Source organism: Dioszegia hungarica (genome assembly GCF_025882075.1).
Source record: "Dioszegia hungarica strain PDD-24b-2 chromosome Unknown MKK02contig_11, whole genome shotgun sequence".
NCBI lineage: Eukaryota > Fungi > Basidiomycota > Tremellomycetes > Tremellales > Bulleribasidiaceae > Dioszegia > Dioszegia hungarica.
This window is the reverse complement of record NW_026515771.1, coordinates 164,357-179,076: the sequence shown is the minus strand read 5'-3', so window position 1 is coordinate 179,076 and position 14,720 is coordinate 164,357. Positions and strand designations below refer to the sequence as shown.

General features: G+C 56.0%; 7 protein-coding genes across 7 annotated transcripts; 3 read left to right on the top strand and 4 right to left on the bottom strand.

Moving 5' to 3' along the window:
• Positions 1-982: 982 nt before the first annotated feature.
• Positions 983-4,212, bottom strand: MKK02DRAFT_16062 (putative Autophagic vacuole formation-related protein; the record flags this gene model as incomplete). Its single annotated transcript, XM_053085571.1, has 11 exons — positions 983-1,154; positions 1,242-1,957; positions 2,021-2,285; positions 2,351-2,529; positions 2,587-2,686; positions 2,738-3,055; positions 3,100-3,272; positions 3,318-3,453; positions 3,503-3,637; positions 3,690-3,754; positions 3,802-4,212. The coding sequence occupies 11 exons, from the start codon at positions 4,210-4,212 to the stop codon at positions 983-985; spliced, it is 2,670 nt and encodes an 889-aa protein (XP_052944398.1).
• An 885-nt stretch (positions 4,213-5,097) lies between these two features.
• Positions 5,098-6,792, top strand: MKK02DRAFT_16284 (P-loop containing nucleoside triphosphate hydrolase protein; the record flags this gene model as incomplete). The annotated part of the gene is made up of 10 exons (XM_053085605.1): positions 5,098-5,294; positions 5,350-5,414; positions 5,473-5,529; positions 5,642-5,798; positions 5,859-5,932; positions 5,979-6,138; positions 6,191-6,272; positions 6,327-6,456; positions 6,513-6,645; positions 6,693-6,792. The coding sequence occupies 10 exons, from the start codon at positions 5,098-5,100 to the stop codon at positions 6,790-6,792; spliced, it is 1,155 nt and encodes a 384-aa protein (XP_052944397.1).
• Positions 6,793-6,935: 143 nt separating this feature from the next.
• MKK02DRAFT_27801 (uncharacterized protein) lies at positions 6,936-8,840 on the bottom strand (the record flags this gene model as incomplete). Its single annotated transcript, XM_053087402.1, has 7 exons — positions 6,936-7,037; positions 7,101-7,723; positions 7,756-7,821; positions 7,873-7,937; positions 7,995-8,083; positions 8,335-8,633; positions 8,672-8,840. 7 exons carry the CDS (start codon positions 8,838-8,840, stop codon positions 6,936-6,938), a joined length of 1,413 nt encoding a protein of 470 aa, XP_052944396.1.
• A 384-nt stretch (positions 8,841-9,224) lies between these two features.
• MKK02DRAFT_27800 (carbohydrate deacetylase) lies at positions 9,225-10,338 on the top strand (the record flags this gene model as incomplete). Its single annotated transcript, XM_053087401.1, has 6 exons — positions 9,225-9,351; positions 9,458-9,534; positions 9,595-9,727; positions 9,790-9,939; positions 10,011-10,205; positions 10,277-10,338. 6 exons carry the CDS (start codon positions 9,225-9,227, stop codon positions 10,336-10,338), a joined length of 744 nt encoding a protein of 247 aa, XP_052944395.1.
• Positions 10,339-10,570: 232 nt separating this feature from the next.
• On the bottom strand, positions 10,571-11,558 carry MKK02DRAFT_37497 (putative glutathione peroxidase; the record flags this gene model as incomplete). Its single annotated transcript, XM_053089675.1, has 7 exons — positions 10,571-10,594; positions 10,643-10,708; positions 10,761-10,844; positions 10,938-11,024; positions 11,250-11,338; positions 11,401-11,482; positions 11,535-11,558. 7 exons carry the CDS (start codon positions 11,556-11,558, stop codon positions 10,571-10,573), a joined length of 456 nt encoding a protein of 151 aa, XP_052944394.1.
• Positions 11,559-11,851: 293 nt separating this feature from the next.
• Positions 11,852-12,064, top strand: MKK02DRAFT_16672 (uncharacterized protein; the record flags this gene model as incomplete). Its single annotated transcript, XM_053085667.1, has 1 exon — positions 11,852-12,064. A coding segment is annotated over one exon (213 nt), but the record flags the coding sequence as incomplete, so codon positions are not given.
• Positions 12,065-12,324: 260 nt separating this feature from the next.
• Positions 12,325-14,390, bottom strand: MKK02DRAFT_37496 (uncharacterized protein; the record flags this gene model as incomplete). Its single annotated transcript, XM_053089674.1, has 9 exons — positions 12,325-12,467; positions 12,519-12,589; positions 12,640-12,714; positions 12,761-12,899; positions 12,944-12,971; positions 13,020-13,408; positions 13,456-13,827; positions 13,903-13,934; positions 13,978-14,390. The coding sequence occupies 9 exons, from the start codon at positions 14,388-14,390 to the stop codon at positions 12,325-12,327; spliced, it is 1,662 nt and encodes a 553-aa protein (XP_052944392.1).
• Between the last annotated feature and the right edge of the window lie 330 nt (positions 14,391-14,720).

Sequence of the window (14,720 nt, the reverse complement as noted above, 5' to 3'; positions counted from 1 at the left end):
TCAGGGTGGGTTTCTGGAAGAGGAGCCAGGTGAGCTGCCCACAGCGGCAGAGGGCGAGAGGGGTCCTGCGTACTGCCAGAGATTGCGATGTCGTCGTTTCGTTGACAGGTGCTGGATGCCTGGGCCCCGAGGTCGGAGGAAGAGAGAGGTCGGATAGCTGACGTCAAGACTGTTCCGCCTAGTACTGACGGAGAAAGCGTCGTGTCGGTGCTCGGCTGTGGACTGGTGGAGTGTGATCTTGTGTGAACTTTCAGTGCTTCGTCCGTTGTACGTGTCAGCAGGGTAGGGTTGATGAAGTCACCTGTCGATACGTATGGGGATGGAGCGGTCACCGAACGGGTCTGTTGAGGCATCGCGGGTCCAGCGGTAGTCGTGTCGGGTGTCGACGGGGGATCGGGGAGGGCTGGGTCGATGGCCGGCCATGTCATGTTTGCGAAACCTCCCATGGGTAGGCCATCTGAGTCATAGCCCAGATCCAGATCCTCGTCGTAAGGTGAGTACCCGAGGGGCTCATCTGAGTGTTGCTTTCGCTGGTCGCACATCTTGAGATCGGATGATATGATATAGAGACAAAGAGGAGGGTGGAGCAATGCTCTCCCTGCGATTGCGGAGCAGGAAAAGATTTTGTCCATCCCGTATATTCCCTTTATGCTCCCCCTTGAAACGTCACGAGATCCACCCTTTGATAAGGTCTTACCCAGAACTCCACCAAAGAACAGGAGCGAACCAAAAGGGATCTCGCCTGCTCACCTATCAGCGCCAAGGCCGCATGAGGCTTCACGTATCTCACCGACGACCGAAGCTCGACGTCAGAGTGGGAGGAGCGATCGTCAACGAGCGACTTACGGGTCTGAGTATAGTGAGAAAAGCTCTCAGCGGGGCCAATTAGACAGATCAGCGGGGACAGCTTGTAAGACATTTATACAATTGACGGAATGGCGCTGATACAACTCGCGACTTCCTTCCCGTGACGCAGCCGCGCTCACCTCCCCATGATCTGCTGTAAGATCTCCACAACCCCCACATCCCTCAAAAACCCCCTCTCATCTTCCCCATCCTCCTGTACCCCGTCCCCACCTCCTCTACCCCGACCTCCAACCTCCCAATCCTCCTCACTCCCTCTCATCCTCCCCTCCCCAACCCGCTCCTCCTCCCTCTCCTCGTCCTCATCCATAGTCTCCAGCCCCAGCCCGTGCTGGCCCTCTCTACGCTCCCTGGACCCTCCTCTCCCTCTCATCGACATCCCGGGCGCCTGACCCTGACCCTGACCCGGTCGCCCACCGCTAGCGCCCGGGCCCGAAGCCAGCAAATGACTGCTCTTCGCCCATGCGCGATCGTAGCTTCGGCTCCGTTCCGCTATACGCCCCTCGTCCATCCCCCACCCCTTCCCCATAGTCGCGCCCGGCGAGCCAGAGCCGGGGTAGACACTCCCGCCCAGCCCTAGACCCCTCCCTCCACCGCCGCCGCCGCCCCCATATCCTGAGTGTGCACCGGCGCCGGCAGACTGGGGATACTGTCGCTGGTGCGCCCCGACGAGCTTATCGAGGAACACCGAGCTACTCGGATCAGGCACCCAATCAGGATGCGTCGCCTTGAAGTGCAAGAATGACTTTTCCATCTTGTTCTCGTTGGCCCGGTTCCATTCTCGTTTATCCCGATCGGCGACCGTCCGGGGATTACTGCTCTTCGAAGCGGCCATAGGTGTCTTGTCTGCCGCGCTCGTAGGAGTTGAGAGATGGGGGCCAGTCCCATGCCGCCGGAAATCGAAGACGGCGAAAGAGCAGACGTAGCCGACGTTCTCGACATGGACGGTGGTTTCGCGGAAGAAGTCGATGATTGCTCCAGCGCAGGGAGGGAGGGAGAAGAAGAGGATAAAGGGTGTGAGGAGGACTGAGAGAAGTTCCTGGAAGAAGATGCCGATTTTCATCGAGAACAGGGTCCCGAATTCTTGGTGCACCTGCAGCGTTAGTTAAAGATCCACCCTCCTCTCATGCCAGAGCCACAACCTGGGAATACTCACCGCCTGACTATGCATCCTCCCTTGCCACTCCCCCGGCAGATAATGCGTCCACTTGACCACCTCCCTCAAACTCGCTTCCGGATCGAAAACCAGATTCTCTTCCGGAATCATCCCCCTTGCTACTGCCAGCACACCCCCAAATAACCCCAGGTAGAACAAGACCGTCTTGTGGGGAGTGATCTCGAATCGTAGGAAGAGATCCGGGTCGATCAGAGACGCGACGAGGAGGACGGCGGCGAATGATCCAGCTATAAAAGCCACGAAGCTGATTGGTCAGCTGATAGATCTAGGTTATCATGGATGAGGGCACGCAGGTGGAGCAGGACTCACCGCATGATCAAGGCCGTGCGCTCTTTGGGAAATTGGTCGATGTATTCTTTGGCGGTAGGGTAGCTCCGGTCCAGTCTCCTTTCGAAGAGATGAGGAAGCTCGTTGAACTCGCGGAACTTCCACTGGGCATATGGGGTGTACTGCCGAGATCCGATGGAAGAGGGGTTCTTGTGGAACTCCTGTCTCTGTCAGCTCCTTGGTCTGGCCCCGAGAACTTTGAAGACCCTCGAGCTCACGTCAAAATAGCGGAAGAACGAGTAGATCAGGAGGTAGACGACGATAAAAGGCGACAGGATAGCGTTGAGGACAGCCATGAATATGAACCGTCTCTTGAGTCTACCCAGTCAGCTTTCGGTCCAAGATCTACGACCAGACCACCCAGCTCACCCCTCAACCAAATCCTTCCTCCTCTTCTCACGCACAAACTCCTTCCTCACCTGGCCCCTCCCATCAAACAAATACCCCATCAGACAAAACCGCAAATTCCACTCCAACGCCTTGGTCAGCGTATTCTGACCAAACGAGACAAAGCGCCGTTCGCGCTTATCGCTCCTCGACTTGGGAAGCGATTCCGATATGGGCGGCGCGAGGAATCGGGGTGGGATGTAGGGTACCAGCGAGTGGGGGAGGGGGAATCGGACGCGGAGGTCGAGCAGGTCTTTGTTGAATAGCGCGATGAGGTAGTTTTCTTGTCGGAGGATTCGGCTGAGGGGTGAGCTGATACATTGGGTACGGGTGTATAAGCTCACTTGGCCACATCGTGCGCGTCGAGCTTCTTGACTCCGCTGCGGTCCGCGCCGTCCCCGACAAGCTCCGCTAGAGCGTCCGCCTGACCATTCGATAAGGAAGTGACGGGATTGTGCTTCCTGATCTCGCCTATCAGGCGGACGATCTCAGGCCACGGTAACGTCTGGATATCGGCCTAAGTGGATCAGCCCAGGCGCATGAACAAAGGGCGAAAGCTTACATCCGGGATACCCAGGAGGTGGGTGTAGAACCGGTACATATCGATGAGACGCGGGATGGACACGAGGAAGCTGGCGAGCTGGAATGCGTACACCAATCCAACGGAGGCGATGAAGACCATATGAGGGAATGAGCCGCTGCATGTCAGCTTGAAGCTTTCATCACGAGGACTCTATATGGGCGTACCTAGTCAGGCACTGTTTGACCAGTACGTCGTCCAGACGACCGATCGAGTTCGGTCCTGATAGCTCCGAGTCTAGCTTGGAGTAGTCGATGCAAGAGAAGAGAAAGGTGGAGAAGCCGATAACGAAGAAGGTAGTCCTGAGTCATCAGCTGCCGGTCGGTACAGCCGTTAATCGAGACAGCAGCTCACACTAGGTTGAGGAAGCGAGCTAGCACGATACAGAAGAAGCCCTTTCCCTTGTAGTAGGCGTAGACCTGCCAAGTCAGTTCGAATCCTCCGCACCAGGGGTTTGACAACTCACTTCCTGCAGATACCCATCCAGATCCTCCACATTCACCCATCTCCATAAAGCCCTCTCGTACGGATCCAGCCCGACCTTCTTCTCCGGTCTCTCCTCATCCAGTTGATCGCCCTCATCCTCCTCCGCCGAGGCCGCTATGGCGACGTATCGCCTTCCTCCCTGATTCTTCGCCTTCTCCTTGCCCTTGCTCTTTCCTTTCGCCTTCCTCGCCTCGTCCTGGACCGGAGGATCCAGATACCCCGAATTCCTCGGAGACGCCTTCTTGGCCGGTACGCCTGAGCTCGCCCTAACCGGTGCCGCTGGCCTGACGGTAGGCGGTTCCCGAAAGGTAGGTGACCGCGCCCGCTTGACCCGGGTCGGTGAGGTGGATTGAGACTGGTCTCGCGATGCGCCGGCTGACGAGCTGCTCATATCGGCCGCTTCGAGACCTGACGCGTATACGGAGATACTGGATGGTCCGGGGCTTGTACTGCCGCTCCGACCTGACGCGCTCGACGAGGGCGGCTGGAAGGGACCTGGGCTGGTCGTTCGGCCCTTCATATTGCCGGAGGGAAGCGCCATGGGCCGGTGCGTTGGGAGTGGAGTAGGCGGGGAGCGAGGCGTACGTTCTCCAGAGCCCTGCATTCCGAAGAGAAGGGATGGAGAGGGGTCGTCGTTTCCTGCCTCTGCCTCCTCGGTATGTCCTCCGCCGGCGACACTGCGAGGAGGGGGTATCCTGCTCGAGGAGGCCCGAGCTGGGGCGGCAGAGGTCGGGGTGCCTGGAGTATCGGAAGCGCCCGGACCATCATCCGAGCCCTGCAGCTCCCTGAGGAGCATAGTCGACGGGCTCTCTGGCTCCTTTGGCCATGCTGAACGCGTCAATGAAGCGTATGGGTTGAGCTGGCTGAGAAGCGAGTTGCCACCGGGATTATGAGGTGGTGTGGACGTCATACTGCCGGCGATATGGCTATCGACTCAGGCCATGCTCGATTGATCTTGTAAATCCTCCTCGAACGATGGGTTCTATGTAGACGATAGAGATATACTCGTAGAGATTACATGCATGGTGCACATCAGGGTGGGAGCTTTGGCGGTCCAGCTTGGGCAGCGCAGGTGGAGGGTCTAGAGCAGATAGGCTCGAGCTGCCGCATGAAAGTAGGCGTGCAGCCGAGAAGCAGGAAAGGCGCGCGGCTCGTGCGACGCGCCTCCACTATCGCGCTCAAGCGCTCAAGCAACATCTTCTCTTGCTTCTTCCCTATAACTGACCGCCCCTCACCTCCTGCTTCTTCTAATCGTACTTCACCCTCCCGCAGCATCATGTCTGAAATAATGGATATCGACATGCCAGACCCCACCCCCTGTCCCCCGCCCAAGCCCGCCAACGCGATGGCGGCGCTCATGGCAGGCGCGAAAGCAAAGGGGAAGGAGAAGGCGGCGGATACTGAGGGGGGCGCGCCTATGGTCATGAGTGAGGAGGGGCTGAGGATACTGGACGATAAGGAGGGGTTGCCTTGGTGAGCTTTCAGGCGCACTTGACATGTGCGTGTCAACATAGAGCTGACTGTGCAGGGTCGAGAAGTATCGTCCGAATACATTGGATGATGTGGTGTCCCACAAAGATATCACGACGACTAGTGAGCTTGAACATCTAGAGCTGAGGATTGCACCTGGATATCTAGCTGACCACTGTAGTCGAGAAGTTTATCGATGCTGGCCGGCTCCCTCATCTTTTGCTGTACGGTCCACCAGGTAAGCTTACTCCCACCACCCATCTTCGACCCGGATGGACAGTAGAAGCTGACATGACAGGTATACCATCTGATGCTTGTACCTTAGATCTCCACCGCAAACTGACTATCAGGCACTGGAAAGACATCAACGGTCCTCGCCCTCGCTCGGAGGTTGTACGGTCCGCCCTACAAAAAGCACATCCTCGAGCTGAACGCTTCAGACGATCGAGGGATTGACGTCGTCCGAGATCAGATCAAGAGCTTCGCCATGACCAAAGTTCTATTCTCGTGCGTGATCAGCTTACGCTTCCACACGGAATGCAGTGTGAAGTCAGCTGACCCCACCAGTAAAGGATTCAAGCTGGTCATTCTGGATGAAGCGGATATGATGACCCAAGCTGCGCAAGCTGCTCTTCGCCGAGGTCAGCTCCCTGGGTCTAGAACCGGTCCTCAGAACTGACATCGCAGTCATTGAGCAGCACACCAAGAATGTCCGCTTCTGCATCCTCTGCAACTACGTCAACAAAATCACCCCCGCCATCCAGTCCAGATGTACCCGCTTCCGTTTCAGCCCTTTACCAGAGAAGGAAGTCGCGCGGAAGGTCGACCAAGTTGTCGAAAGGGAAAAGTGAGCTAAGAGCTCCTTAATTCTTTCAGAGGTGCCTAGCTGACCGAGGCAGGTGCAATCTTACAGCAGACGGGAAGGCGGCTCTACTCAAGCTGTCCCGGGGCGATATGAGGCGAGCTCTGAATGTTCTCCAGGTCAGTTAGCTCCCTCACCAATTCTCTGGTGGTCAAGCAGCTGACGATACTCAGGCATGTCATGCAGCATACGATACAATAGATGAGAACGCCATTTATACGTGTACGGGTACACCACATCCGAAGGATATTGAGCGGGTGGTGGAGAGCATGATGTCGGACGAGTTTGGGACTAGCTTCTCTCGTGAGCTTACCGTCTCTTGCTGGTGCACCACGAAGCTTGATGAGCTGACAAGTCAGTCATCACTGCACTCAAGCTGGAGAAGGGCTTGGCACTCCAAGATATGATCACGGGGGCATACGAACTACTTCAGACGCTGGAATTACCAAATCAGAGCCGGATCTACCTGCTGGATCACCTGGGGTCGTGCGAGTAAGTCCTCTCCGACACGAAAGCCAAAGAGATACTGATAATCTTAGGCACAGGCTGAGTCTAGGTGGATCCGAGAAGATCCAGTTGACGGCGCTGTTGGGGGCGTTCAAGGTTGCAGTTGAGCTTAGTCAGAAGAGGATCAAGTGATGTATGTGTATTAGGCTATCTGATATCATGACAACTTGAGCACGACAAAAAGCAAAGAAGAGAAGTAGCTAGACCAAGAGGATGAGCGAAACGAAAGACAAGACCCGGATCCCAAAAGACTGCACGACCCATTCTTCAGCATCTCAGACCATCCTCGAGACAAGGTCCCTTCTATCCTTCTTGGCTTCCTCGTTCGCGCCCGAGTGCGCCAGGACGAACTGCTGGGCGAGCTGAGTCTTATAGTCCTATAGGAGCAATCAGTACGAATCAATGGTGATCAAGGTCACGGCATAAAGAAGAGAACATACCTCCCAAGCTACCGCAGCGGCTTCACCTCGCGCCCAAGCTAACGCGCCTCGGGTCTGGTGATAGGCCGGGTCATTCCGATCCTCCACCCACTCCCGCGCTCCCTCTTCGATGTCTCCAAACACCGCAATGATCGCTAGCCACCCAACCCACCGATACAGCAGAAGAGCCCACGCCAGTGCCTCCTCGTCGATCCGGGTCAGAATAGCGATGATGCGGATAAGGGGGCCGAAGAAGTGGCGACTGCGGCAGAAGGAGAGTATCCATAGGCCAGTGAGGACGCCCATCATCCGGCTGTTGATCGCGATGGACTCCTCCACTTTCCGCTTGAGAGTGCCCTTCTTCGGTCGATGGGTCTCGGTCGTGTAGACAATGAGGGAAGTGACGAGGATAATGTAGCCCAGGACGAGGAAGGGCAGGTTGGCGTGACAGGCGCGGAGGAGGTGCTGGCGTGGGGACGGATCGGTGAGGAGGACGTGGAGGTCGGTGATGCCGTGCGTGGATGCAGAGCGAGCGAGGTAGAGGAGATGGTTGATCTTGGCGAAGGCAGAGGAGAGGTCGGAAGCGCAGTAGATCTGGAAGGCGGACAGGAGGTTGACTGAGGATCGATTAGCTAAGGAGCGGTCTGGACATGTCGTGCTCGTCAGAGGGACTCACCAATCATCCTTCCTAAGATCTTGTACCCATTGGCAAAGTGAAGAAGCATGCTATAGAGCTCTTCGTCTGTGACATCAGCCCTAGCTCTTGCCCCCTCCGGGACACATGAAAACTCACCAATGAAGGACAGCCTATCGCCAGCACTTCCAAGAACAGATTCGGTAGTAGGGCCGGACATTTCACTGGAGAAGTCAGCGCTGCCAGAGTCACCCAGAGACCAGCTCTCTGATGTAGCTTACATTGAGGTCGTGTGACTGGTGCGCGAGAGGTATAGATGGTGAGGCTGACCTAGCTGGGAGTCTGAAGGTACAGAGGCAATTTGGCACTTCTGCGGATTGTATAGATGTGAAAGAGGAATAGATCGGTCTGAAAAGTCACTGTATAGTATCGCCACCGATGCTACTCGTGGATTGTCAATGGAGACGGCTAAGTCGGGTACCTGGGAGGAGGCGGGTCGACGCTAGTTTGCCGAGTCGACTTGTTGATCGCTTTTGCCACCTAGCGGCCCAGCGCAAACAAGGCCATTCATAGCGATCCGTCTCTTCGCCCGCCCCATACTGTCCCCTTATGACAGCTCACATAGCCCGCTGATGTCTTGGGAGCTGTCCCGGACGTGCTGGTCCTCCTCCGTGATGCGCAAAATAGCCAGCGAGGCCGGCCGGGGCATTCCTGCGCCTTACCAGAAATTCGGCAGTCACGCCCCTTGCCGGCATGTTTCAGATAGTCATCTGTTTCATCTCCATTCCGACGGAATGACACGTCATTAACCGAGACGAGATCCGGACCGGATGTACCTCCGAGGCTCCGACGCACCGCCTCGCCCTCGCCCTCGCCTCCTCTGATCCCTTCAGGCTTCGGCCTTACTCGAAGTACGTGTGCTCTCATTCAGGCGCTAAGCAAGCGTACAGCAGCGTACAGCCCGCTGGCATCGTCTCCGCGCGGGTACACAATCCGGCGTAGGGCAGTGCATACCAGTCTTGCCTAGCGTATATTCCACCTTCCCGCTTGCCAGCTCGCTTCCCGCGAACCGCCATCACGTCATCCCCCCACTCTACGTTGTCGCAGAACGGGCTAAGGAGCGCCATATGGGGCCATACCGACACTACGAGTATGAGCGGCCGCTCCAGCCTCCAATACTGGCGCAGGCTGTGCGGAGTAGGTCCAGATTTCCCAGGACCGACATGCCGACAGATCTAGGAAATGCTGACGCTAAGCCGAACCATCGGACTTGGCTGGACACTGCCTTCTGTTCCGCCTTCTCCGCTTCTATTTGGTAATCCACCTGGGAGCGGTGCGCACACACGAGGTTTGAGAGTACGTTGGTCAGCATGCTGTCCGGGTCAGCTATATAAGGGAGGACGTCCTCCCCCTCGACACCCCCACTTCTCATCCTTCAGCCTCTCTTACACTCTATCTTCAGCTCTTCCCACTCCTATAATCAGCCCTTGTATCCAGCCTTATAATACACTATGCTCGCTCTTACCGCCCTCGCTCTTGTTCCCCTACTCGCCTTTGCCGCTCCGACCGAGAGACAGAACGGCCTGACGGTCGTCAATAACTGCTACAACAGCGGCCAGGTAGCGCTCACTTTTGATGGTAAGTCTGAACCTCCCCCTCCTCCACTCCCCCACTCCTTCACTCACCAGCCGCTTGTCGCAGCTCTGCTTCTCGCCCAGCGGCTATGATGAGAGCTGATCATCAGATGGACCGAACAACCGTGAAGGCGACATCGCAAATGCCCTCAACAGCGTCGGCGCCAAGGGCACCTTCTTCTTCAACGTATGTTCTCCCTTCTCCATATCTCTGCTTCATACCTGGGGACCATGTCTGACAGATCAGGGCAACAACTACGGCTGTATCTACGACCACGCCCAGACTCTGCGGGATCTCAACGCACAGGGCCACACGCTCGGCTCGCACACTTGGTCTCATCCCGACTTGACCAAGCTCGAGGAATGGCAGATCCACCAGGGTATGTTCTCCGCTCTGTCGCTTGTCCCCATATACTCGCAGAGCACAGCTGATGAGATGTAGAGCTCGAGAAGGTCGAGACTGCCTTCATCAAGATTCTAGGCCTCAAGCCTCGCTACTTCCGTCCTCCCTACGGCAGCTACAATGACCGAGTGCTCAACGTCCTCGCTCAGCGGGGGTACAAGAAGGCCTTCATCTGGTCGGACGTGACTGGTGAGTGCAATCCTCTCTCTCATCACCCACGAGACCCCTTGATATCGCCGAAGCTCGTGCTGATCCCCCAGGCGACGCCCTCGGTGACAGCCTCGACAAGCAGAAGAGCGTTCTCAACGACGTGGCCAATCAGTATCCCGCGCCCAAGATGGTACTTTCCCACTCAGTCATCGACTCTGCGGTCGACGCGACCTGGTATGGTGTCTCCAGGCTCAGGGATGCGGGGTATCAGATGGTCGCGGTGGATACGTGTCTCGGTAACTCAGGTATGTCCCTTTGCCGCTTCCTTCTCCGAGCTCGCATAGGCACAGTCGATAAAGCCAAGCTGACTGGACAGGCGAGTGGCCTTACGAGTACGTTGGCCAGCCCGAGCAGCCCAACGACAGCTGGAGGTGTTAGGTGGTTTCTGAGACCAGGACTTTCTGTACTGGACAATGTATCAGAGCGAATCATCGCCCACTTATAATCACTAGAAGTAGGACATTCCGATAGGTTAGTGTGATTGGGTCTGTAGCTATAAGAAGTAGGCTTTTATAATATCGATGAAATGCATCCCTTGTTTATCATCTATCTACTTTTAGCTGCCCGAGGAGATCGCTCGAGTGTGGCTCTACAGCTTGCTCCGGCCTAGTCAAAGAGCCGCTTCGACATCGCTCTATACATGTAAGCCATAACGCGAGAACAAGGAGGGACGTGGACTCACGACTTTGGTTGTCCGAGCGGGGAAGAAGGTGACCTTGCCATCCTTGACGAGGAACTTGGAGAAGTTCTGCCATATCAGCTAGGCTCAATGAATTGCGATCTTTGGAGCTACGATGTACCCAGTCGATATCCTGAATGGGCGGCTGAGCGGATGCCTTGAGGGTCTTCCAGATGGGCTGTGTCTCCGGACCATTGACGTCGCCCTGTATATGGTCAGCAATTGGTCACAAACGACCGAATCAGCTAGAAGAGAAGAATCAAGAAAAGGGTGGTAAGCTAGCTGGAGCTGAACTCACCTTCTTGGCGATAGGGAAGGTGACTCCGTAGTTCATCTGGCAGAACTGGAGGACCTCATCGTCGGTTCCTGGTTCTTGTGCCTTGAACTGCGAGTGTATCAGCAGACAGTCCATCATGCAAGTATGACAGAGTCTCATCTGCCCTTCTTTATGTCCTCGACCCTCTCCTCCCGGCCTAACAGGATGTCGGGAAAGCCACCCTCCCTGCACAAGGTGAAGCTGCATCTCTCATGCTCTATGTTCCCGCTCCTCTCCTCCCGGCTCGACAGACTTTCGGGGACGCTTCCCTCACAAAACACAGGGAGGACTGACCTGGTTGCAGGGGAAGCCGATGATGACCAACCCCTTGTCAGAGTACTTCTCGTGCAGTGCCTGCAAGTCTTTGTACTGGGGAGTGAGACCTACAGTATCAGCTGTGTCTCCTTTGTCTGACCTTGAGGCCTTCGTATGAGAGTAAGCTCACCGCACTTGGACGCGACATTGACCAGCAGCAGCGTCTTGTCCTTGTATTCCGCGAGCGAAATGGACGACTTGGGGAGCTCGACCTGAAGTGTAAGCTCTCAGCCATAAATAGAAGTCAATATGCTGCTGGCGTACGGTCTGTGAGTAAATGTCAGACATTATGGCTATTGGGAAGATGAGGTGGAAGGTCAAGGTGCTTTCAGCCTGTATAGCTTCCAGCGTTCAGCATTCCTCGGGCCGGGATCCCCCGAAGTCCGAGGATGGTATCGCGTAAGGATCGTGACGTCAGCATCGCCAGCAGCCAAAGAGCCAAAGTCGCCGCCAGCTGACAATTGCCAGCCCTCAAGCATCCCATCTTCTACCCATACTGACCAACATGACCGCTCCGCAGAACTGTCAGACTGAAGGTGAACTTCCTTCCTGCGAACAAGAACAGTGCTGATCGACATCTAGCTTGCGCAATCCAAGACTGCCTCGGCAAATACAACTACAACGAAGCAAAATGCCAGTCCTATGTTGCGGCGCTCTATCGGTGTTGCGATACAATGTACAGGGACGCTGAGAAGCGAGGGGTCGGTGCAGAGGAAGCGAAGAGCACGGCATGTCCTATACGGAGCGTTGTGGAACGGCGGATCAAACGCATGGAGAAGGAGGAAGGGAAGTGAAGATCAGCTGCCAATTCCAACCATGACCTACAGCCCGCTACGGTCCTCTTCGGGAAGGGATCGGCAAGGGATGTGGGTGAATAGCGTGGCTGGGTAGAGAACGCCGGGTTGAGAGAAGGTGAGTCCCCGAGCTACCCGCTAGAGTCCATACTGATTGGTTCAGCTCGCAAGCGGGCATATCCATCGAGCTCCCGTCGCCTCGTCTCAGCTCGCAAAGGCCCAAAATCATGCATGAGTCGTGCGCACCGGCACCAAGGACGCTATGTCACCTCTCCATCCAACCCGATCAGCCACGGATCTGACCACTCCCATTCTGGCGGAACCGTGTAGCTATCTGGCCACTGGACCCACTGCCCTGCACCGCCGTGCCAGTCCAGGACCCGACGGTATGGCAGTATGCTCACTGAATAATCAGAATGTGTACTGCTCAAAACGTGTCCGCGAATGTACTCACTGGTGCTGCTAGGCACGCCAAGGAAGACCTTTGCCGAGGAGAGGATAATTGAGTCTAAGATAGTCGGGAACCTGCCGGATCAGCTCGTACAGGACAAGCCACACTGCAAAGCTCTACTCACCACCATCCTAACCTATCGCCTGTGTGCGCTGCCTTGTGATCGATATGTACCCAACCCAGGTCTTTGAGCTCCTGGCTAACTCACGTCAGCTTTGCACTCATTGCCTGAGGGATGAACTCACAGCCACTCCTCGTCCTGCTCATCGGTGGCGAAAACGATATGCCGAACGCCTTGGTCCTCTTTCTGCTGGGTATCACGGAGAAACGTCCACGCTTGATGAGCCCATTGACGCTGTGTTGCATTCCAGTGCTTGCCGAAATCTGCATACATCAGCCTGATACCGCTATGATTCGGATAATCTCACCTGTCCGTCGGATATGCACTGCCATATACTGATCAAATCAGCTCCGCCTAGTTATGACGATTTCCGTAATACTGACCGGCGGTATCTCTTCCCCCACCTTCAAGTCAAACGAGTACCGCAGCAAATCCTCCGCCATGACCACCAGGCCCGGCTGAAACTTCATATATTTCCCCACCTCATCCCAGACTCCGTCACCCCGGCGCCAGTCGTCGTGTACGTCTGAATCCTCGGGGCGCGTATGAAGATGATACACGTGGTGTATGCAGCCAAGAGGATCGTCCGGCCGCATGACGACCGGCTCGTAGCCCAGTTCAGCCATGCGACTGATGCTGTCCTCGGGAAGGGAATCGCCCGCTTTGGAATAGGCTGCGATGGCTTCGGACGTGCGTGCGAGCGAGATGGCGGTGTGCCAGAACGAAGGGAGATTGGCGTAGGCTGATTTTGGCAGGGGTATGTCCTCAAATTCTACTTTCTTAGCTGATGTTTTGGAACGGCACCAGCGAATGACTCACTTGCAGGCGAGAGCGTACCCATGTATCCCCCACGCCCATCGGCGATCGCAGTGTGGGTATTCCAGCACGCGATATGGTCCAGCTCGGGCGTCTCCGCTTGGATCATATCCCCTCTCCGAAGCTTGCCCTGACGGTGTTCTCCGTCATACACCACCGACCGATGCCGATTGCTGATTGGTACCGAATCCTTAATACCGACTTTGAGCTCGAGGGATTCGACAATGGGCACACTGTATTTCGCGATGAGATCGGTAAAGTCAAAGACTTCTGATGCGGTGAGGTATGCGGCAGCGTCGTGGATAAGGTGATTGTAGTCGGGGAGGAATGGTGGTAGGATGGGTATACGTTTGGAGCGGATGGCAACAGCTATCACTGGGTTATCAGTATTGCGCGTCCGGCGGGCTTGTGGGGACAAGGTGCAAAGTAGAAAGATATGCTGATGCGCACCATTCGCGATCTCCATGACCTCATTATTGAAGCTGATCCATCAGTCTATCTTCGAATCGTACTGTTCAGACTCACCCTGCCTCGGTAAACGTCGTGATATATCGTTCCTCCTTCTTGAGATTATCCCTAATATGTGCCTTGGGCCCCTGCTGCGTCATACCTCCCCAGCTCGGCCGCCTATACCCCGCTCTCCGCTGGTTCGCGACCCATACCCATGTATCCCTCTCTACCTCTTCCTCCAGATCATTATCGACATATCCCCATAAGCGCGATTCCGAGGGCGAGGGGTCCGAGGCTATGGTAATGACCCTTCCGGCATCACCGCGAGCTCGAGTGGCGGACACGTATGAGAGAGCCGAAAGATCGAAGCCTAGATCGGGGCGAAGGTAGATTGTCGTGAAGATCAGAGTGGAGATGGATAAGAGGTAAACACCGACATGGAACCGCCGGAATGACAGTAGGGAGGTGATGGAGCGGACGAAGGACATGGCGGGTAGTGAGGGGCAAGGTACTCGAGGTCGACGAAGATATGTCCGTCAAGACACCGACTCTGCCAACTGCACCCGCCTGCCTCATATACGATGGACAATCGAGTCAGCGCGTCCTGCGCGTCAGAATGGAAAAGTAAGGGTCATAGGAGTCGCACTCCTACGTTTACGTTCCCGCTCTCCGCACGGCACGGAAATCCGCCGGAGATATCCTGAAACTGGACGCCTCTTTTTACCTCTTCGGGCTACATCCAGCCAGGCACGGCGCGGATCTGCGACCAGGAATGTGGAGTCGTCGGTACCAGTCCACTGGACCGCACTACACAGGCC